General features: G+C 41.1%; 1 protein-coding gene and 1 pseudogene across 6 annotated transcripts in view; one reads left to right on the plus strand and one right to left on the minus strand.

Annotated features, from left to right (window-relative positions):
• AP2B1 (adaptor related protein complex 2 subunit beta 1) overlaps positions 1-24,425 on the plus strand; it is a 139,664-nt gene that overhangs the window by 90,642 nt on the left and 24,597 nt on the right. For all 6 annotated transcript variants that reach the window (XM_074019019.1, XM_074019021.1, XM_074019020.1 and 3 more), the window contains one exon: positions 3,987-4,116. In XM_074019019.1, coding sequence (XP_073875120.1) covers positions 3,987-4,116 — 130 coding nt within the window. The remainder of the gene's footprint in view (positions 1-3,986; positions 4,117-24,425) is intronic.
• On the minus strand, positions 20,737-21,426 carry LOC107127794 (large ribosomal subunit protein uL13 pseudogene; annotated as a pseudogene).

The raw sequence follows: 24,425 nt of genomic DNA on the forward strand, positions 1-24,425 counted from the left end.
GTTAGGATGTGTTGTCTTTTTTTCTGTATTGATGGAGTTCATTGGCAAAAATTTTTTTACATCTGTGTTCATGATATATATAGTCTTCATTTCTGACATGATTTACTTGTTTTATTATTTCTTTCCTGAGTTAGATTGGCTCCCTTTACCTTTTCCTGTTGTCTGTCCCTCACTTTACATTATCTGGTCATCCCTTCCCCAGATGTGTTTTTTTTTTTTTTTTACTGTTGTGTGGTCTTCCTTGGTAGCTAGCACTGTTTTTTGTTTGTTTGTTTGTTTTGTTTTTTCAAGTATTTTTTTTTGTCATTAAGGAAGTTGTACTGCTGTCTTTCCACTTTTTTATACTAGGGCTTTGAATAGTTGCTGTGTTTTTTACCATTTTGATACTCATATTTGAATGAGTTGCAATTTGCAGGAGTAGCTATTAGTAGATTTCTATAGAAAAGGAAGATAGGCAGGGTAGTTTTTTAGACTTTACTCCTCAAGAACGTTTCCTTCTTTGTTCTGGTGTAGCCACAGCTTCTTAGCCTCTCTGAATCTAACTTGATTCTAGAGGGCTGATCTTTGCCTTCAAGCCCTGTCTTCCAAGGTGTTTGTTTCCTCTTTAGAAGGTGGTGCTTCTTGAGCTCTTTCCTCTCCAGGGCTCCCTTGGTAGAAAGGGACTTGCTACCTTTTTTTTTTCTCCAACCGTATTCATATGTTGCTCCTGTTTGATCTTGGTCTATTCTGGGAATGGGGCTCTCTTCTGAGAATGGATATTTGTGGTCAGTCTCTGAGACCTGCTACTACTGCTGATTTCCTCTGAACTCCTTGTGCTTTCCTACTGTATCACCAGAGCATCTCACCAGTTCTGTGGGCTTTCTTTAACTAGTAGTTTTGGAGAAGGTGAAATTACAGCTTTATAGGGACTTTTTTCTCCCTCTTTGTTTCCTCTATTTCATTTCTCAGGTGAGCACTTGGAAGATTTGGAACTATGCTGCTGCCATGTTTCCCAATATTGACTTAATGACAGAGTTTTGATGACTGTGAGAGCAAAATAAAAAGAATAAAATGGTTTTTTGCCTTATAACTATTATCCCTAAATGAGTGATATGAATTCTCAAGATGATTTCATTATTACAATTTGGTACTCTTAAGGTGTAGTTTAGGAAAAAGAAAATATTTCTTTAGCCACTCTAACTCTTGAAAGAGTATCTGTGTAAACTCTTTTTCTATTTTTATTTTTATTTTTATTTTTTCTGAGACAGAGTTTCGCTCTTGTTGCCCAGGCTGGAGTACAGTGGCGTGATCTTGGCTCACTGCACCCTCCGCCTCCCAGGTTCCGAGTAGCTGGGATTACAGGCACCCACCACCATGCCTGACTAATTTTTTTTTGTATTTTTTGGTAGAGATAGGGTTTCACCATATTGGCCAGGCTGGTCTCGAACTCCTGACCTCAGGTGATCCACCCGCCTCGGCCTCCCAAAGTGCTGAGATTACAGTTGTGAGCCACTGCACCAGCTTGTATAAACTCTTTAGTTAATTTTATAAACGTCATAGTCCCATCTTCCATCCTGAGGCTATTTAGAATATAAATTCAATATAAATTTGTATCATTTTGTTTGTTATCTTCTAGGCCCACTTTTTTCTTTCTGCTCCATCTTTATAAAATTTTGTTTTCTTCTTTTTTTTCCCTACTCGAAACAGGGTCTTGCTCTTTTGCCCAGGCTGGAGTGCATGGTGCAGTTGAGGCTCACTGCAACTTCAACCTTCTGAGTTCTCAACCTCCTGGACTCAAGCGATCTTACCACCTCAGCCTCCTGAGTAACTGGGACCACAGGAACACACCACCACACTGGCCAATATTTGTAATTTTTTTCCGGAGACAGGGTTTCTCTATGTTGCCCAAGCTGGTCTTGAATTGCTGGGCTCAAGTGATCCGCCCGCCTGGCCTGGGTCTCCCAAAGTGTTGGGATTACAGTCGTGAGCTACCATGCCTAGCCTATAATTTTTTTCTTTTTTTCTTTTTTTTTAAGACAGAGTCTCGCTCTGTCGCCCAGGCTGGAGTGCAGTGGCACAATCTTGGCTCGCTGCAACCTCCACCTCACAGGTTCAAGCGATTCTCCTGCCTCAGCCTCCTGAGTAGCTAGGATTACAGGTGCCTACTACCCAGCTAATTTTTGTGGTATTTTTAGTAGAAATGTGGTTTCACCATGTTGGCCAGCCTGGTCTCGATCTCCTGGCCTTAAGTGATCTACCCACTGCCACCTCCCAAAGTGCTGGGATTACAATTGTGAGCCACTGTCCCCAGCCCTAGCCTATAAAATTTTATCCTTATGCTTCTCAGACCATCTGTCTTCCCACACATGTATTTGTTTTCTATTTAACTTCAGATTCAGGCTGAGTTTCCCATCTCTTTACCATTCTTGTATTATTAAACAAGTTTTCCTGGAGAAAACTGGTGGCTATACATTGCCTGCCTGAAGCTTAGAAAGTGGCCATGTTTGGCTCCACAACTTACCCTATTTGGAATTTATAAGCCAGTCAATTCCATTTAGACTAGCTCTTTCCCAGTGATTGTGTCCTGTGTAAGTGAAAAAAAAAGGGAAAGTGAGAATTACCAGTAAATAATCCTCTGGACTTATCAGGCAGGTTATCAGGCCTGTAAAATAATTTATTGTACTTCTCTTTACAGAGTAGAAATTGGTTTTGGGGTTTTTTTGGTTTTGTTTTTTTAAAGACAGGGTCTCGCTCTGTCATCTAGGCTGGACTGCAGTGATGCAGTCACAATTCACTGCAACCTCTAATGCCCAGGATCAAGCAAGCGATTCTCCTCCCTCAGCCCCCAGAATAGCTAGGACTACAGGCATGTGCCACCATGCCTAGCTAATTTGTTTTCTTTTATTACTTTTTTTTGGTGGAGGGTGGGCAGTAAAGACAGGGTCTCATTGTATTAAGTGACCCTCCTGCCTCAGCCTCCCAAAGTGCTGGGATTACAGGCGTGAGCCACCACACCTGGCCTCAGGAGAAAGAAATTCTTCTTTCTCCGAAGAATTATCTAAGGAAAGACTTATTAAAAATGTATTATCAAACCTGTCCCTTTAGTGACATTTTAAAGAGAAGAAACTTTCAGAGTCATAGCACTAGCAAAGCAGTTCTGCATTTATGGATATTTTCTTCCTCCAATCCATTTAATGGAAAACAGAAGTTATGATGTAACCAATGTTACAGCAAATTGGAATTGAGCACTTTGATTCCTGCTACCCCTTTTATTTAATTGTATTAAAAATTGTGTTTCCTTGCCTGTAATCCCAGCACTTTAGGAGGCCAAGATGACCAGATTGCTTGAGCTCAGGAGTTTGAGACCAACCTGGCCAATACGGTGAATCCCCATCTCTACTAAAAATACAAAAATTAGCATGGCATGATGGTGCATGCCTATAGTCCCAGCTACTTGGGGGACTCAGGTGTGAGGATCACTTAAACCTGGAAGGTGAGGGCTGTGGTGAGCTGAGATCACGCCACTTTGCTCCGGCATGGGTGACAGAATGAGACCTTACCTCAAAAAAAAAAAAAAAAAAAAAAAAAAAGTTTTCCTTTTAATGGAGCAAAATGCCATTAAAACTCAAAGATATGGCAAAATCCTGCCTCTTTTTTTTTTCTTTTTTGAGATGGAGTTTTGGTCTTATTGCCCAGGCTGGAGTACAATGACGCACTCTCGGTTCACTGCAACCTCTGCCTCCCAGGTTCAAGCGATTATCCTGCCTCAGCCTCCCAAGTAGCTGGGATTACAGGCACCCGCCACCACGTCTGGCTAATGTTTTGTATTTTTAGTAGAGACGGGCTTTCACCATGTTGGCCAGGCTGATTTTGAACTCCTGACTGACCTCAGGTGATCCACCCACTTCAGCCTCCCAAAATGCTGGGATTACAGGCGTGAGCCACCACACCCAGCCTAAATCCTACCTCTTGATTAACCTCTGTGATTTATGTATCCCCTCTTCTAGCTTTGGTGTCATCCCCAGCACTCCTCTGGCCATCCATACACCACTGATGCCAAACCAGAGCATTGATGTCTCCCTGCCTCTCAATACTTTGGGCCCAGTCATGAAGATGGAACCTCTGAATAACCTCCAGGTCAGAGTTTTACTTCACTCAGGTGGTACAAGTTAATATCTTACCAATTATTATTATTATTATTATTTTTTTTTTTTTTTTTTTTAAAGACAGAATCTCGCGCTGCTGCCCAGGCTGGAGTGCAGTGGCACGATCTCGGCTCACTGCAGTCTTCGCCGCCTGTGTTCAAGCGATGCTCCTGCCTCAGCCTCCCAAGTCTCTAGGATTACAGGCCCAAGCCACCACACCTGGCTAATTTCTGTATTTTTACTAGAGATGGGGTTTCACCATGTTGGCCAGGCTGGTCTCGAACTCCTGACCTCAAGTAATCTGCCCACATGGGCCTCCCGAAGTGCTGGGATTATAGGCGTGAGCCACTGTGCCCAGCCCAATTTTTCATTTACGTGTAAAAAAGTCCCTCTTTCTTCCTTAGGTTTGAGTTAGTCATGGAATAGGATTTGAGATAAATCTTTGTGGACGAGAGTTTTATGTTTTGTTGTTAAGAAAAACAAAAGTCATGCGTGACATAGATGTTCATTCTTTTACTCAACAAACATTTAGAAACTTTTTTCTTCTTATTTGTACACCTTTTTTCCTTAAGACTTTTACAGCAAAATTTGAATGTCATTCATATAAGAAGAGATTTATATGGAGGTTATCATTGAACACTGGACCACAAGACCCCATTAGCATGTATCTATGATAAGTATAACAGCATCTTAGAGGAATTTTATCTGGTATACAAGAGCCTCTTTATCTTGAAAATGTTGAATTTTTTAGAATGCTTGGGTATCAGCTTAGAATTTCATTCAGTTTTCACCTACCTTGAAGTTTCCTTTGAAATATAAACCTTCTGGGCTTCAGGCAGCATGAAGGCAGAGCAGTAAGCTCATAAGTCAGAGCTGTAGCAACCCTGGAGGTTGCTAGCGGTTATGGTTTTAATGTTCACAAGAACAGCAAGAAAGCCTTGGGCTACCCTGAAATGGGGAACTGTAATCGATCCCTGCATAAAGCAGAGACCCTGGAAGGGCAGCTCCCTCAAAGAAAGGAGAACTAGGAAAATGTTTTCGCCATCCCCCAAAAATGACAGGAAAGTTCTGAGCTGGGTTCTGGGTATAGCCCCTTATGAGAAATTCAAGGCCCAATCAATACCATAGATGAGTTATATAGTCCAAATTTACACTACTTACGTAGATGTAGTAACCTCCAAATCAATACATTAATGTAAAATTGGCCCAGGACTGGTGAAACCTAGAGTCCTGTCAGAAGCAAATACCAAGTAGCCCTTTAACAACAGTTGTAAAATTTAGGGGCTTCAATACCCCCAACTGAAAAGAAAATCTCTACTGAAAGTGAGCTCACACTTTAACAGGAGAGAGAGAGAAAGATGCACTGTGAAGGATAGTCAAAAGACATTGCAAAGAGGAGGACTGGTACTGTCCCCACCCCCACTAAGAACTTAAGATAGAACAGTCTGAATGAGACTATGAAATATATTTAAAATGATGAAAGAAAAATGTCAGCTTTCCACTTTCCAGTCAAGACAGGTGGGATCCCATTGTTTAATCTTCTAGAAATACCAGTGTACGATACTAGTACTGATGGTGAGACATCAAGAGTAAAGTATCTTGGAGTTAAAACTAAACATTCTTCAGTCATTTAAATACCAGCACAACAGGCCTGTTTGCCAGTTCACTAACTACCTTGTTGCCACAGTAGTTGACTGCCTTTTTTTCAGCAAAGGGAGTAACGATTGAGAGGGTAGACGAGTGAGTCACAATATAACTTGGCTCAGACAAGAAGAATAAAGCAAGGATTACTATGCAGATGGAATTGGCTGTTACTATGATGACAGTAATGTGTTAAGGGGCTTTTCCAGCACAGGATCCTGAAGAAACTTAACCCAAATCTACATCTGTTCCCTTTTCATTGAAATCTAACCTCCCATTGGCCACAGAGCCTCAAGCCTAATATTTGAGGACAGTCAGCATGCACGCAAGAATGCTTTACCTCATGAGTAGGAAAGAGAATTTGGGTCACAGAAACCAGGGCAAATTTTCTGCTCTTAAAATGAAAAGAAAAAAAGAAAAGAAACAGTAAACAAATTAATGAATGTCAGTTTACTTTCCTCTTGGCATTTCCGTTTGACTAACTCCTGAATAGGAATCCTCACAAGAAAAGTTGAATCTTAGGCCAACCCTGTCCTTAAAAGTATTGATATGATATTAGAACTAGTAAGTTTTAATTTTCATAAACCTGATATTATAAGAAGCAACCTTTAAATTTTTCCATCTATAGTTAACTACTGATTTTTCAAGTTTCCCCCTTGGATTCTTTTCTCTTGGGGATGTCATAATTGTGGCTATTTTCTCATTAATTGGCATTTCCCAATGGAGATGATAAACAAAACGTGAAAAGAGAAAAACTTTTTCCCCCTGTGAGCAGCTCTACTTAGTGTATGCTGGTGAGAGTTGAAACTAATGGCTAGCTTAGGGATATGTAGGGTACTTTAGATTTCAGCTTCCATTCTGCCTTTTTCCCCATATGAACAAGAAGAAAATCAAAACGTCATTCCAACAAGGTTAAACTATATAGATCCAGATAAAGCCAGATAAAGATTAATCTAGCTTTTATATATATTTGTATAATGTTTACATTCAAGAGCTCATGTGGGAAAATTAGTATTTTTCTAGTACTACAGAGCATAAAATCAGGGGAAAAAAATGTTGGGGATTGAGGAAATGAAATTTTGAATTCCATGTGGGTTTTAGCTGTTTTGGCTAATTTAATATCAATGTGTAGAACAATTAAATCAAGCCCAGCTGCCAGAACTGTAGTATAAAACTTATTATAAAATCTTTTCATCAAAACACTCATTACTACTTATTGGCTTATAGACTATTTGAAACACTATTTAAAAGTTAAAAAGATACCATTCATTCTTTTTTTTTCCTTTGAGACAGAGTTTCACTCTTGTCACCCAGGCTCGAATACAATGGCGCAATTTTGGCTCACTGCAACCTCTGCCTCCCAGTTTCAAGCGATTCTCCTGCCTCAGCCTCTGAGTAGCTGGGATTACAGGCGCACACCACCACACCCAGCTAATTTTTGTATTTTTAGTAGAGACGGGTTTCGCCATGTTAGCCAGGCTGGTTTTGAACTCCTGATCGCTGGTGATCCACCTGCCTCTGCCTCCCAAAGTGCTGTGATTACAGGCGTGAGCCACCATGCCCTGCCCATTCATTCTTAATGTAAAATACATTATGCCTTAAATATAGGAATTAAATACCTAGTAGAGATTTGAACCTGGAAGAATTTTTCTGCTATACTGACATTGATTGTAAAAGCTTTTGTGAATCAACTTATGAACATTATACAAAGTAAAGTTAAGCTTGCTCCTACTGGGAGCCTTTCTTGAGTTTATTTATATCACATAATTATATTCCTTAAAAAGAGAATTGATTCTCTCTGCTTAAATAAAGCAAAAACCTTAGTAAGTGTCTAAATGTATTTCCTTTAAATGAGTTTTCTCTGACTCTGATGTCCCTGTTTCTCATTTCATGTGTTAGTTGTGCTTAGAAACATTTTCCCAATGAACTTCTTCAAACTTGACACCTGGCAAGTGACTGCTTTTTCAAATCAGTGTCTGTAAGGAGACAGTGGAATTATGATTTAACATGTGTTCATCTCCAGGGTCATGCTTATGGTCTTTATGTAGATGCTGCAGAGTTCCCACAGCTTCTTGGCCTCTGTTTTCACAGGGCCATAAACTCTTAGGAGAACATTGATAGCATCATTCTTTCAAGTTTTCAGGATGATAAAGGCACAGTTTAAAGAGCCAACTAATTCTACAGTTATTTAAGAAAAACCAAGTCCCCAGACTTTTCTCCCTAACAAGACTCCAATATCTCCTTCCACAAAGCCAATTTCGTTCACCTCTTTTGATTCTTTCGATAATTACCTAAGTAACATGCTCATATTGGGACTCCTGGATTTTTCTTTATTTTTATTTTTTTAAGATAGGGTCTCACTCTGTCACCCAGGCTGATTGTGCAGTCATGGCTCACTGTAGCCTTCACCTCCTGGGCTCAAGCAATCCTCCCACCTCAGCCTCCCGAATAGCTGGGACCACAGGAGCACACCACCACACACAGCTAATATATATATATATATTTGTGTATATATATATATATATATTTTTTTTTTTTTTTTTTTTTTTGAACTGGAGTCTCACTCTGTCGCCCGGGCTGGAGTGCAGTGGCTGGATCTCAGCTCACTGCAAGCTCTGCCTCCCGGATTTACACCATTCTCCTGCCTCAGCCTCCCAAGTTGCTGGGACTACAGGCGCCTGCCACCTCGCCCGGCTAGTTTTTTGTTTGTTTGTTTGTTTGTTTGTTTTAGTAGAGACGGAGTTTCACCGTGTTAGCCAGGATGGTCTCGATCTTCTGACCTCGTGATCTGCCTGTCTCAGCCTCCCAAAGTGTGTATTTTTAAATTTTTTGTAGAGACAGGGTCTTTCCATGTTTCCTAGCCTGGTCTCAAATTCCTGGGGTCAAGCAATCCTCCCATCTTGACCTCCCAAAGCGCTGGGATTACAGGTGCGAGCCACCACACCCAGCTGGATTTTTCTGTTGTAGGTATTCCTGTACATCTCTCCACTCACTGCCATCATCTGCATACTTTTCATGTTCCCATATTTTCTGATAGAACTATCTTAAAATTTACTTAAATCAGTGTTCAATGTTTACATCAATTTTTTTTTTCTTTTTTTTTTTTAGAGATAAAATCTTGCTTGGTCACCCGGGCTGAAGGGCAGTAGTACAATCATGGCTCATTGCAGCCTGAAACTCCTAGGCTCAAGCGATCCTCCTGCCTTAGGAGGATCTCATGTAGCTGGGACTACAGGTGTGTGCCACCACACCTGGCTGATTTTTTATTTTTATGTAGAGATGGGGTCTCACTATGTTGCCCAGGCTGGTCTGAAATTCCTGGGCTCAAGTGATTCTCCTGCCTCAGCTTCCTAAAGTGCTGGAATTACAGGTATGAGCCACCACACCCTGCCCAGTGTTTACATTATTATGACTATATATACTCTTTGAAGCTGAGCCATGTATTAAAGTGATTTTTCCTCAGCAAAGCTTTTTGTAGATAATTGGAGTTAATACTCGTTTCTGTTGGTGTTTTTAACTATAATTTAATCCCAAATTCCATTGAGATCAGACCCTTCAAAGTATACTATCAGTTTCCCTCTCTTAAAGTCTCTTCTAGAATGATTTACTTGAATGCCTGGAACATAACTATCTTCCTGGGACCTCCTTTCATCTTTTTTTTTTTTTTTTTTTTTTTTTTGGAGGCGGAGTCTCGCTCTGTAGCCCGGGCTGGAGTGCAGTGGCCGGATCTCAGCTCACTGCAAGCTCCGCCTCCCGGGTTTACGCCATTCTCCTGCCTCAGCCTCCCGAGTAGCTGGGACTACAGGCGCCCGCCACCTCGCCCGGCTAGTTTTTTGTATTTTTTTTAGTAGAGACGGGGTTTCACCGTGTTCGCCAGGATGGTCTCGATCTCCTGACCTCGTGATCCGCCCGTCTCGGCCTCCCAAAGTGCTGGGATTACAGGCTTGAGCCACCACGCCCGGCGCCTCCTTTCATCTTAACCCTGGGGATTCATTCCCGTCATCAGCTCTCTCATACTCAGGGTCTCCTATTACAGTGTCCTTTTCTTGGTTTACTCCTTCTTTTGATGAAACACATTTTCCAGTGGATTCCTGAGAATAGGTATGTAGACTATTCCATAGATTTGAGCCTTTACACGTTTTTAAATGTCTCTTTTAGTCTGTCTTCATACTTGTTTGACAGCTGCTGTATAAAATTCTAGGTTAGAAATCATTTTCCTCCTAATCTTGCCTTTGCCCTGTTTTTTTCTCAAGGAAAGCTTGTACTTTGTCCTCAGTGTTTCACATTTCACAATGATATGCCTCATTGTGACTCTGACTGTCTTTTCACCCATCATGCTGGGTACTCATTGGGTTCTTTAAAACTGGAAACTCATGTCCTTCAAGTCAAGGAATTTTTCTTTAACTTCTTTGCTGATGCTCTCCCCTTCATTTTCTCTATTTCTTATCAGAAGTGTTGCTATTTGGATATTGATTCTCCTGGACTGACTCTGTTTTCCCCTCCTGTTTTCCATCCCTGTTTCCTTTTGCTCTACTTTTTAAAACCTTGTTTATGGGGACATGCACAGTAGCTCACACGTGTAACTCCAGCACTTTGGGAGGCCAAGGAGGGCGATCACTTAAGGCCAGGAGTCCAAGACCAGCCTGGCCAACATGACGAAACCTCATCTCTACTAAGAATACAAAAATTAGCCAGGCATGGTGGCACACGCCTATAGTCCCATCTACTCGGGAAGCTGAAGCAGGAGAATTGCTTGAGCCAGGGAGGCAGAGGTTGCAGTGAGTTGAGATCACGCCACTGCACTCCAGCCTGTGTGACAGAACGAGCCGTGAGCCTTTATCTCAAAAAGAAAAAAAAAAACTTTTTTATGAAATATTTTTAACATTACAGAAATAAGCAGAATAGTATAATGAGTCCCTGTGTACCCATCATCCAGCTTCAATAATTATCCACGGTTAATATCACTTATACCCCTTCCCACAACCCTACTCTATTCTTTTGAAGCAAATCCCAGAAATTTATATCACTTAATCTGTAAATATTTCAGTAGCTCTTGTTTTTTTTTGTTTGTTTGTTTGTTTGCTTGTTTGTTTGAGATGGAGTCTCGCTGTGCTGCCCAGGCTAGAGTGCAGTGGTATGATCTCAGCTCACTGCAACCTCCGCCTCCCGAATTCAAGTGATTCTCTTGCCTCGGCCTCCCGAGTAGCTGGGATGACAGGCACATGCCACCATACCTGGCTAATTTTTGTATTTTTAGTAGAGACAGGGTTTCACCATGTTAACCAGGCTGGTCTTGGATTCCTGACGTTGGGTGATCCTCTCTTGTGGGATTACAGACATGAGCTACCATGCGTAGCTCGGTGTGTATCTTTAAAATGGGTCTCTTTTAAAAAATTTAACTACGATAACTATTCTCACAACTTAAAATATTAGCAAGAATTCCTTAATATCACATATCAAATCAATGTTCAGATTTTATTGTAATTTTTTTTGTTTTATTATTACTTTGTGTTTGAATCAGTAAAGTGCACATATTATGGTGGGTTGATAGCTCTTAAGGCTCTTAAGTCTCTTTAGCTACACTGTTTAATATGATAGCCACTAGCCACATGTGGCTATGTAAATTGAAATTAAATCAAACAAATTCAGTTTCATCATTGCATCAGCCACATTTCAAATACATGTGTGGCTAATGGTTACTAGATGGGACAGTAGTACAGGAGTAGAACATTTACCTTACTTTAGAAAGTTCTGTTGGCAGTGCCAATCTGTAGCCTCCTCTTCCGTATTTCGTTTACCTTTGGTTTTCAGCAGTTTGACTATTATGTATGTAGGTGTTTTTCTTGTATTTCTCTGGCTTGGAGCTCACTGAGCTTGGATCTGCAAGTTGATAGTTTTCCCCAATTTTGGAAATGTTTGGTCATTCTTCAGATTTTTTTTCTACCTCATTATGTCTCTTCTCTCATTCTAGAACTCCAGTTACATATGTGTTAGACCACTTAATGTCATCCCTTAGATCACCGAGGCTGCTTTTTTTTAATTTAATCTTTTTTTCTCTCTGTTCTTCAGATTGGGTAATTCCAATTGATCTGTCTTCAAGTACACTGCTTCTTTCTTCTATAGGCAACAACCTTCTGTTAAACTAATCCAGAGCATTTTCATTTCAGATATTGTACTTCTTAATTCTAGGATTTCGATTTGATTTTTTGCTGAATTTTCCTCTCTGGGCTGGCTCAATTCTTTCAAAAGTTATCTTTAAGTCTCTGTCTAGAATAGAAAGGCTTTCTGCCAGCCTCATGGGGAGCTAAGTTGGGAAAGAGGGCTGGAGAGTCTTAGCATTCAGTATGCATTAATTCATTTCATTCACCACCCCTCAGCCATGTTTGGCTTTTACTTCTAAGTGCCATCTATTTTATCATCTCCAAAAGAATCAATCTTCAGTTTTATGCAGAGCCTAGAGACCTAAGAGCTGTCCAGCAGTGTAGAATCGAGGTTGGGATCTAGAAATCTTATTGACATCTTAATCCTCTCTCTTTTAACACTCCCCACCATACAGTTCCAGAGGTGCTACCAGTCCTAAGCCTTTGAGAATTCTGTGGTAGTATTGCTAATCCATCTGCTTTCCAGGTACCAAGATATTATTGCTGTTATATCTTTTTCTTACTATCTCTATGAATTTATACCTTGAAAATTTTTTATTTTCCTTTAGTTATGGCAGAACTCTTTCCAAGAGAAAAGAAACTTAAATGTGATTTTTCAATCTACTGTCTTTGCCTAGAGGTCTGATAGCACCTTAAAAATTTTTCTTTCTTTCCTTCCTGCTATACAACTTTATAATTAGGAACCTTAGAAGTGAACCTGTGGAGAAAGAATTAACCCTTTCCCATGTATAGTTTTTGTTATCCCTGTCTTTATTGCCTTTAAATCTCACATAAACATTGTTGAATGAGAGGCTGAATATTAATTAGAGAAAAGAAATAGACACAATGTCTCTTGTTTGTTTTTTTTTTTCTTTGCATATCTTTCTAAAACAAGGCAATATTCATCAGTCTGTTCGTTTAACCTTTGATTAGGGCAGAAAGTGTGAAGACACTAGCTGCAAAGGACATGATCTTACAATCCTGTTTACTCATGTCTTAAGATCATTGTCAGCCAAATTTTGCTAGTATATGGCTCTGAGGAAATTCTGTCCCTTGCTACTCCTACATGTAGTTCCAGCCTGTGAGACAGTTAGTTGCAGATGGTGCTTGTCCCTGATATTTCATGTCTTGCATATGTCCGTTCACACTCAGAAAGCCCACAGCTGTAGCTATTATACCAGAAAAACTGGTAGACGCTTCCAAACGGAAGACCTTTTCAGCAGCTTCCATCAAATGAAGCAAACCAGCTTGGCATTTGCTGACGTTTTTTGACTGTTGTGCAAGCCAAACAAGTCAGTGTTGAAGCCTTCTTTGGTCTTCCAAGATCCACAATTGAGGACTGCACACACTGATTGCATTTGTGGGACCACGATGCTGCTTGAATAGATAATGAGTCCTTGAAGTGGTGGATCTTTTGGGAACTATATAGAGGTTCTCACGTCAGACAGTTGGATCCAGTGTTGGATCTGCTATCCAAATGATCCCTGTAGACCTAAAAATATTCCTCCTAAAATATTCCATAAGCAGTATGTAGGTACTGGAGTCTTAATTATGAAAGATTAAAACATTGTGCTCTCAAAAAATAAAATAGAAGATTACTTACTGAGATTGCTACTTCCAGTTTGACATATTCTTCATGTCCCATCAGGACTATAAACATATTCTTTAATCTCATCTGAGAAATTCAATATATTACATATTCGTATTCAGTATTCATATTCAATATTCATATTCAATATATTACAAACATGGGTCAGATTACCCAGGTAATAGAAATCCATGCTGACATCCTGAGAAAGGATAATGAATTTCACACAGTAGTTCTAAAATGGTAATAAAAGTGATTTGTGGGCTTTTATTTGTTAAATTCACAGCCATCTTTTTATCATGATTATAAACGAGGAGTTAATGATGAATAATGGAATCAGTTTTATGTTTCTAGTTTAATAAATGATTAGAAATAGATTTAACCTTGTGGTCTTTAGATTTAACCTTGTAATGCAGTAGAGGACTTTGAATTCTGGATGTAAAATAGCTACCTCTTTCTAGTCCCGGCTGATAAAAACCTATATTATAGGTTGGAAATACAGAGAACTCACTCAGATTTTTCCTCAGCTGGATTGAATTTGAGAGCCATACCCTGCTCTCATTCATGTTTACTCTCTTATATTTTGCTATAGCATGATGTTTAATGAGATGGGGAAGAAAGTGCATTATTCATAATTTTTAATGAAGGGGTTATGCATAGGCTTTGTAGTATTAAGGTCCATACATATTTGAATAAAACTGCAGAAAACCTTTGAGCCATGTGACCATGTACACATAAGGAATGTAAAATCTCATAGTTGGAAGGGATGGTCTTTAATTTTGTCTATTTCAAACCCTATCTGTTTTTGATGGAATTCACTCTGTATTGGCAGTGATGGGAAAATCAGTGCGTACATGAATGCCACCAGTGATTTACTACCCTATATGACCCATTCTGTCTTCATAAAACTCTGTTAGGCAGTTTTTTATTTGGCGTTTTTTTATTTTTGTTTTCTTTTTTTGAGGGGGGAGGGTACAGGGGTGGGGGGAATCAGAGTCTCACTCTGTTACCCAGGCTGGAGTACAATGGTGTGATCTCTGCTCACTACAACCTCTGCCTCTTAGGTTCAAGTGATCCTCCTGCCTCAGCCTCCTAAGTAGCTGGGATTATAGGTGCCCGCCACCACGCCCAGCTAATTTTTTGGATTTTTAGTAGAGATGAGGTTTTTTCACCATGTTGGCCAGGATGGTCTCAAACTCTTGACCTCAAGTGATCTGCCTACCTCGGCCTCCTAGAGTGCTGAGATTACAGGCATGAGCCACCACACCTAGTAGTTTATATGAAATAAAATGTCTTCCTTTAGGTTCTATCTGTAGATCCTAGTTCTACATTTTGAGATTTTTATAGATTAAGTTTCTGAATCAAGGCACCCAGGGCCTGAAAGTCAATCAGGTGGGCCTGTAATGAAAACATACTCTTTGGCCGGGCGCGGTGGCTCAAGCCTGTAATCCCAGCACTTTGGGAGGCCGAGACGGGCGGATCACGAGGTCAGGAGTTCGAGACCATCCTGGCTAACACGGTGAAACCCCGTCTCTACTAAAAAATACAAAAAACTAGCCGGGCGAGGTGGTGGGCGCCTGTAGTCCCGGCTACTCGGGAGGCTGAGGCAGGAGAATGGCGTAAAAACCCGGGAGGCGGAGCTTGCAGTGAGCTGAGATCCGGCCACTGCACTCCACCCTGGGCGACATAGCGAGACTCCGTCTCAAAAAAAAAAAAGAAAAAAAAAAAGAAAACATACTCTTTGTCTGAATTTATTTTCTTTTTTTTTTTTCTACTTCAGGAAAGCCTAAGTTTATGGAAGGACATTTATATAATGTCAGTTTTATTGTTCTAATTTTAGAAGAAAATCCATTTAGAAGGAGGGACCCTGGTAAATGTAGTTGGAATCAGTTATAGTTTGGAGACTGAAGGAAAATATTATCTAATCATTTTTGAAAAGTGTATGAATGAAAGATGATCCTTGACTTGGTAGCAGCCTTCCTTTCCAGGAACCCCTGAAGGAGTTGAAGGGCAAGTACTCAGAACAGGAAAGCACAGAACTTCTCGATTCCATAGCTCCCGCTGTGCTCCTGACAGTAATTTATGTCCCTCTACATGACCTGCTTCCCCAGTGGAACTACCCAGAGACAGCATGTGTGTTCAGTGGCCTGCCCATCTGTCCAGTCATCTTGACAGCCACGTGTCCTCCTTTTGTCCATGTAAAGTTGTACTGTCCACCAGGCAGAACATAGGCACAACCGTGAACCCATTTGATTTCTGACTTGCAGCTAACTAATCTGAGGATGTATGCTTAATATCTAGAACCTAGATTTGATTCTAGATTGACACCTATTACTGCCTATTATTACTGAAGTCTGTTCTTTTATTGAATTTCTACTAGGTCTTCTATGACATACTAAATTAGAGTAGAATTTTAATCACCTTAACTGGTAGTTTTCTAGTCTTGCCTTCAGGATTTTTTGATTCAGTACAGTATTATTAAATGTTTTTGTTTGTTTTTTTTTTCAGTCAGGGTCTTGCTCAATTTCCCAAGTTGGAGTTCAGGGGCACAGATACAGCTCACTGCATCCTCAACCTGCTGGACTCAAGTGATCCTCCCACCTCAGCCTCCCAAGTAGCTGGGAATACAGGTGCATGCCACCACACCTAGCTGATTTTTTTTTTTTTTTTTTTTAATTTTTTGTAGACTTGAGGTCCGGCTATGTTTCCCAGGCTGGTCTTGAACTCCTGGGCTCAAGCCATCCACCTGCCTTGGCTTCCCAAAGTGCTGGAATTACAGGCGTGAGCCACCGCACCCAGCCTAAATGCATTTTTAAAGTTTAACAGTCACGCCTGTAATGCCAGCAGTTTGAGAGGTCGAAGCAGGTGGATCACTTGAGGTCAGGAATTCGAGACCAGCCTGGCCAACATGCCAAACCCTGTCTCTACAAAAATACAAAAAAGTTAGCTGGGCATGGTGGCACACGCCTGTAATTCCAGCTACTCAGGAGGCTGAGACAGGAGAATCGCTTGAACCCAGGAGGCAGAGGTTGCAGTGAGCCAGATTGTGCTATTGCACTCCAGCCTGGGCAACAGAGCGAGACTTCATCTCAAAACCAAAACCAAAAACAAAACAAAACAAAACCCAGTAAGCCTACATAGCAAATAATAGCTCAAGTTGTCCCTCCACCCCCCTCTCTCCACCCCTGATTATTAACATAAACAATGTTCGAAGATGAGACAGCAGCAACCAAGGGCATATCAGCCAGTACATGTAGCTGTGTAGCTATCATGAAAGGGAAAAAGAAAGACTGGTCCCTTTCGGCTTGTCTGTCAGGCAGGCTGAAAGGCCTATGAAATTATTGCTGACTGTTTCTGGCAACTGAAACTATTTAGAGTAATTCTGTTGTAGGCTGTTAGAAGAGGAGAGGATTAGGGGCCAGTAAGATTTCTGAAGAGTAACTGGGTTGATCAATATAGTATCGCAGGGGGGTTATACATTGGCAGAAAGCAGTCACATATACATTTGCTATAAGTTCTTGATTTATTTTATTTAACTTATAAAACTTTTTAAATGAGGAAGCTACCCAGGAGTAGGAACAGATGCAGTGTATCTTAGCATGATTTTCCCTTGACCCTGAGTTCCCTGTGAGGCACACAGCTGCCAGTGACATAGGTATGGTCCTATCAGAGTCGTGAAAGTTGCTTAATTCTTGCTATACCACTGGCCTGTTACACTCAGGTAACCCTCAGGTAGGTTACCTATTATACTCAGATACCTAACTTACAGCAAATGTATATGTGACTGCTTTCTGCCAATGTATAATCCCCCTGTGATACTATACTGACCAATCTTTTTTACTGGCCCCTAATCCTCTCTTCTTCTAGCAGCCTACAACAGAATTACTCTATATAGTTTCAGTTGCCACAAACAGCCAGCAATAATTTCACAGGCCTTTCAGCCTGCCTAACAGATAAGCCGAAAGGCACCAGTCTTATCTTTTCCCTTTAATGATAGCTACACAGCTGCATGTACTGGCTGATGTGCCCTTGGTTGCTATTGTCTCATCTTTGAATACTATTTATGTTAATAGTGGGGGTGGGGTGGGGCTGAGGGACAACTTGAGCTATTTGCTAAGTAGAGTTTACTGTTAAACTCAGGTAACCCTGAGTATAACTGGTATAGCCAGTGGTATAGCAAGAATTAAGCAACTTTCATCTCCCCACCTGGAAGAATTTGCATTAATAGTTTCTAAGCAGAAGAGGCAAAATCTTACCAAAGGTCTCCAAGACCTTGGGTGATCTAGCTATGCCTTTCTCTCACTCCTTTCCTCATTGATTTCATCTGTTACTCCTCCCCTTCACTGTAGCCACTCTGGTCTCCTCACTGATCTTAGAATACAGTATGCTGCTACCTCATGACCTTTTAATTGACTGTTGTCCTTGTCTGGAATGTGCCTTCTCCCAATCTCCGTATCTGTATAGCTTACTTACTTCCTTTAGGTTTTTACTAAAGTAGTACCCAAAAAAGAGAATAGAATGATAGTTACCAGAGGATGGGGGGTGAGGGAAATGAAGAGAAGTAGGTTAATGGGTGCAAACATACAGTTAGATAGAAGGAATAAATTCTTTTTTTTTTTAAAGTCTCACTCTGTTGCCCAGGCTAGAGTGCAATGGTGCCATCTTGGCTCACTGCAACCTTCACCTCCCAGGTTCAGCCTCCCAAGTAGCTGGGATTACAGGTGCCCGCCAGCATGCCCAGCTAATTTTTATGTTTTTATTAGAGACAGGAGTTTCGTCATGTTGACCAGGCTGGTCTAGAACAACTAACCTCAAGTGATCCGCCCACCTCAGCCTCCCAAAGTGCTGGGATTACAGGCCTGAGCCACCGCACGCCTGGCTAAATAGTACCTTTTTAATAAGATTTTCTCCGTTCATTCCCAGTACTACCAATCTCCCTTATTTTTACCCCATAGCATTTCATTATATTTTAATTACTACTGAATTATTTATTATCACCTCCTGCCCCTCTCCTACTAGAATGCAAATTCCAAAGGAACAACAGTTTTTGTCTATGTTTTCCCCCCACTGCTCTGTCTCCCAGTGCCTGGAATGAAGTCTGGCACACAGTAGGTACTAGATAAATATTTGTTGTTGAACGAGTCTTTTTGCTTTCATTTAAGAAAGTATTAACCAACATCAGATTCATCTAGTTCTTGAACCAAACTAAGTAAGGCTATCTCTTCATCTTAACAGAGTACCCCTAAACACAGCCTCTGCCTGTTGTTTCTCAGCAGCCTTGCATTCTGTCCTCTGACTCTGATATAATACCCTTTTATCTGGATAGGTCTGGTCCTGGTCCCAAGTTTAATCTGAAGACTATAATCACAAATTCATTTTCTCTCAAGAAGGCAGAACAAATATTAGAAGCTGTTGCTTCCTTGATATTAGGAAAGGCAAGATCACAGCACATTAATGGACCCTATTTTCAAAATTGGAGATGATTAGGAACATAGCACAAGTTAACTGTGCTCACATTTTGGGAATTTTTTCTGTTGCTAACTTATGTCTGTATGTCTCTTTAAAATAAAACCAAATTGCCACCATGAGACTATTAAATTATTATCCTAAAGAGCCTTAGACTATTTTGGTTAATATTTCTAGAGTAAATTTGGAAGCTCAAACTCAGTAAATGAAGAAGTTCAAGGATGCTCTTACAAGTGTTTTGGAGCCTCAGGAAAAACTAAAATCATTTAGATGCCCACTAGGAAATGGCGCTGAGCAAGCCCTTTTTACTGTGAAAACAGAAAAGCCTGTCTTTTTCATAATCCTGATAAACACAAAGGTGTAAGGAGGCAAACTTTAAAAGCAAGGGCCTGCCAGGCGCGGTGGCTCCCGCCCATAATCCCAGCACTTTGGGAGGCTGGGGCGGCAGATCACTTGAGGTCAGGAGTTCAAGACCAGCCTGGCCAACATGGCGAAACCCCATCTCTACCAAAAATACAAAAATTAGCCGGGCGTAGTGGCATGAGCCTGTAGTCCCAGCTACTCAGGAGGCTGAGCAGGAAAATCACACGAACCCGGGAGGCAGAGGCTGCAGTGAGCCGAGATCGCACCACTGCACTCCAGCCTGGGTGACAGAGCAAGACTCCGTCTCAAAAACTAGGGCAAAAAAAGTTGTCTTTTGGCAATAGGTATTCATTATTTCTCTTTGCTTTTAAGAAAACAATTTTTTCAGATACTCAAAACAGTCTTTTGCCTTTAAACAGAAAAAAAAAAAGGTTTTTTAAAAAGGGTCTAGTACTTTTCAATTTCTGGTTTTTCTTTACTTGCTGTTAGAAAGCTTACTTTGGTGGGAAATCGGCGTGATTGTTTAGAAATTGAGAGATAAGGAGTGAAAAGACTGAGACCTATAAACTGAAATTCAACTTTGGAAATGAATTTTTTAAAGTCTCACTTAATGAGACTTAAAAAATGAACCACCCAGCTGCACTGGAGTTTGTGTTGCAACTTTGAGGGTGTGAATTTAGCCTGACCTTCCCTAGTTTTCTTTACCTTTCTTTTCTTTTTTTTGGGGGGGGCAAGGTGGGGACAGCGTTCTCACACTATCTCCCAGGCAAGAGTGCAGTGGCGTGATCACAGCTTACTGCAGCCTCGACCTCCCAGACTCAAGTTATTGTCTCACCTCAACCTGACCAGTAGCTGGGACTGTAGGTGTCCACCACCACGCCTGGCTAATTTTTTATTTTTATTTTTGTAAAGTTGAAATCTCACCATGTTGCACAGGCTGGTCTCAAACTCCTGGGCTCAAGCAATCTTCCTACCTCGGCCTCCCAAATTGCTGGGATCACAGACAGGTGTGAGCCATGCCTGGCCTCCACAGTTTAGATGGCTGCAGTGATGGCTATGGGTGGGCTACTTTTTCTACCCTCCACAAAGGTAGTCTTTCATGAAAATTGTGACCTACTCACCCTTTTTCCAAATGGCTTTTCAGGGGCGGGGCAGGGGATTCTCTTTTAAAGCAGTACTTGAGAATCTATTTCAGTTGCAAAATAGTTAACAAAATTTGATTTAAGTAGTTCTGACCTTGCTGTGCTTTGGACTTCTCCCATTTGACAGTCCTAAAGGTTCGTCATTCTAATTTTCTCCTGTTCCAATGGTGATTTTGACAGTGTAATCCAAAGTCTTTTAAAGCAATGTCTATTCATACCACTTTACAATCTTTATCTAATCTTTAGTGTTCTGGAGATTTAATTTGCTGACATTTCTTTTCTTCTTTTTTTTTTTTTTTTTTTGGAATTAACAGTCTTTATTGGGCTCAGACCAGGAGTCCATGGGTCTTGAGGACCTCTGTGTATTTGTCAGTTTTCTTCTCCACGTTCTTCTCGGCCTGTTTCCGTAGCCTCATGAGCTGTTTCTTCTTCCCTTACGGGATCTTGGCTTTCTCTTTCCTCTTCTCCTCCAGGGTGGCTGTCACTGCCTGGTACTTCCAGCCAACCTCGTGAGCCAGGCGCCCCAGATAGGCAAACTTTCTTGTAGGCAAACAGACGCACGACCTTGAGGGCAGCAGGAACCACCATCCGCTTTTTCTTGTTGTAGGGCGGTGGGATGCGGTCAAATACCTTGAGGCGGTCCAGGGCGGCCTGGCCTTGCTTGGTCTTGTGGGGTAGCATGCCTGGCGCTGTCCGCCAGAAGATGCTACTGGGGGCCCGGAAGTGGTAGGGGCCTCGGGAAGGGTTGGTGTTCATCCGTTTGCAGAGGAAAGCCAGGTACTTCAACTTGTTTCTGTAGAAATTGCCAGAAATGTTGATGCCTTCGCAGCGTACGACCACCACCTTCCAGCCCCGCAGTACCTGTTTAGCCACGATGGCCGCCAGGCGGCCCAGGAGATGGCCTCCACCATCAAGCACCAGAACCTGCACCTCCGCCATCTTCGGCAGCCGCCTGGGAAAAGCAATTTGCGGACATTTCTAATTCATGGTCTAAATTATTTGAGAGTTTTTTGAGATTGAGATTAAGCAGATCTCATAGCAGAATGGGGACTACAGGAGAAGTCATAGTATTTCAGTTTCAGTGTCTTTTGGTTTCTGTTGGCTTCCTTTCGAATCAAGGCTTACTAAGAGAGATTGGCTTTTAGGAGCTCATTGCCTTTTTAAAGTCCAATAATTATATGTGCTACTGGAGGATTTACAATTTTAGAGATCATCTGGAGGCTCTGTTCAAAGGTTTCATTTCTGGTTCTGAGAACTGTTTAAATATGAAAACTTCAAATGCTGAAGTGCATATTAGGGACATGGAACCATTGCCTAATCTGTCAAATTTTCCCTGTAAAGGATTCCACTGTCCACATACTCTTAACGAACAACGTCCTAATGTCTCCTGAGAATAAATCAATATGGCTTTATACTCAGGATGAACAGCAGTTTGGTACCATTTGAGGCCTCCTCACCTATCATATAATCCACCTGATCTATTGGGTGGACTAAGAAAAAATATGGGAAGAGAGTTCTTGTTTGAATCCTAGCCTTGGAAGTGAACTAAAGATGCTGTTCAGTTTAAAATGGAATTAGTACTGGAAGGAAAGTCATTCGACATTTCATGACTCTTTCTGCTATGTTTTTAACTCTATCAGATATTGTCTAATATCCATAGATAGACCTTTCTGTTTTGTCAGGGTCTCTGAGAATTCCCAGATAATTTATTGGTCAATAGAGTTTGAAATGCTATTTAAACTTTGGATCACCAAGCACAGTGGCTCATTCCTGTGTAATCCCAGCACTTTGGGAGGTCAGGGTGGGAGGATTGCTTGGGTCCAGGAGTTGGAGAGTAGCCTGGGCAACATAGTAAGACTAGTATGTCTAGTCTAGTATAGTATATAGACTAATGTCTACAAAAACAACAAAGTTAGCCAAGCATGGTGGCACACGTGTAGTTTCAGCTACTCATGAGGCTGAGATGGGAGGATCACTTGAGCCCAGGAGGTCAAGGCTGCAGTGAGCTGTGATCGTGCCTCCACCGTCCAGCCTGGGTGACAGAGCAAGACCCTGTATCAAAAAAGAAATTAAAAAAGATAAAATAAACTGAAGATGGTAGATGTATTTTGGTGTTGATGAGAAATGCAGAACTACCCGTCAGTTTAACTCTAGCACCTAGCAGAAAGGGCCACTTCTGCTTGAGTCTCAGATGATATATATCACACTGTTGGAGTAAGTACCATTAAAAACCTGTCACTCAGAGCCATTCCCCTAGGATCAGTTGACTAGGTTGTGTGGTACTTAAAACACATCTGAATCATCATTGCTCAGAGAAGTGGAGATGGTTGACGTCACTCCCTGGTCCTAGCTTGGACCAGCCTGCAAATAATCTTTCCAAAAGCTAAATGGAGAAGAGGAATAAAAGAAAAAAAAAAAGTTCTTCAGAAACGAGGAAAGGTCACAAGTGACGTTATGGAAGAGCAGATGATACAATCTCAAAGGCGAGCCCTGCACTACTTCACTTGGTTTTCCTCGTGGCAGTGCCTCCTTTGGTTACCTGTGGTGAGAGGTGGGGTAAGAGGCCTCATTTGCCAGAGTTCAGACTGAGTTCATGTTGTACCTTTTTATAGTACTTTTGAGTATATTGGTATAAGGTTAGAATATTAATTTAGCCTGTACATCTCCAGCTGTCCCACCATAAAGAGATTGTAGCTCCTGCAGCAGGCTTCCTCTACTATGGAAAGAAACTAATAGCTGGTTACAGGCTGAAGCTGACAGGTTGCTCTTTCCTCAGCAGCCACTTAAAGTAACTTTAAACAATCACTGTTATTATGAAGCATTTATAGCCCACTTTTATGTTTTCAAAGTGCCTTATAATTTCTGTTTGCTTTCCTATTGATGTCCGTAAGAAGCAAGTTAATATTGTTATGGTCACATGTTGCACATGACATACCAAAGGAACAGAGGATTAGGTAATCTTGGTACCATCTGTGGTCTGCTTTGGGCATTCTCAAAGCAGAAGCTGAGGTGTGCATTCTGTTCCTTCACTCACTGAACCCTTTCTCACTGTGTACTTTGGTGTGTGTGTATTGTGGCTTTTATACTTTTTTGACTGCCACTTACAGTAAGAAATGTATTTTACATAGTGTATACACACATACAATACATAAAACTGAACAGTTTCAGGAAGCATTACTTACTCTTCATGAGATGGACTGTGATATTTTTCATTTTATTTTTTTAATGCCAGTTTCAACCCACTTAGTTAATTTTAAGAACTACCAGTTGGTTGTGACCCACCAAATACCATGTGTATTCTTTATGGAAGCTAAAGAATACACAATAGCACATTTTCCTAGAGCATCAGTTTTACTCAAAGGGAAGAACACATATTCAAACATATATGGGTACATTATGAAATTTAGCATGGAACTTCAAAGAGATTTGTTCTTATGATAGTCTACTTCATATCATACCCCTAATCTTGACCCATCCCCCTGCCTCCTTCCCAGATGTGTCCATTCCTTCCTCTTCTGTTAAGGGAAATACACTAGAAAAATGTGAGAAATACTGTGCTTTTGGGACTTTGTTTGTTTGTTTGTGAGATAGGATCTCACTCTATTGCCCAGGCTGGAGTACAGTGGTGCAGTTGTAGCTCATTGTAACCTTGAACTCCTGGACTCCTATCCTCCTATCGTCTTATCCTCCTGCTTCAGTCTCCTGAATAACTGGGACCAAAGGCTCATGCCACTGCATATCGGCTTTTTGTTTTGTTTTGTTTTGGTAGAGACAAGGTCTCACTCTGGTTGCCCAAGCTTGTCTCAAATTCCTGGCCTTAAGTGATCCTCCCTTCCCCTTTAGCGTCCCATAGTGCTGGGATTACAGGAGCGAGCCACTGCACCAAGCCCCATAGAACTTTTAAGTTCATTATTGTGTAAACCCAAGTGAGGTCAGAAACTTTGTACAGTTTATTTTACAA

This window comes from Macaca fascicularis, chromosome 16 (genome assembly GCF_037993035.2).
Source record: "Macaca fascicularis isolate 582-1 chromosome 16, T2T-MFA8v1.1".
Taxonomy (NCBI): Eukaryota; Metazoa; Chordata; class Mammalia; order Primates; family Cercopithecidae; genus Macaca; species Macaca fascicularis.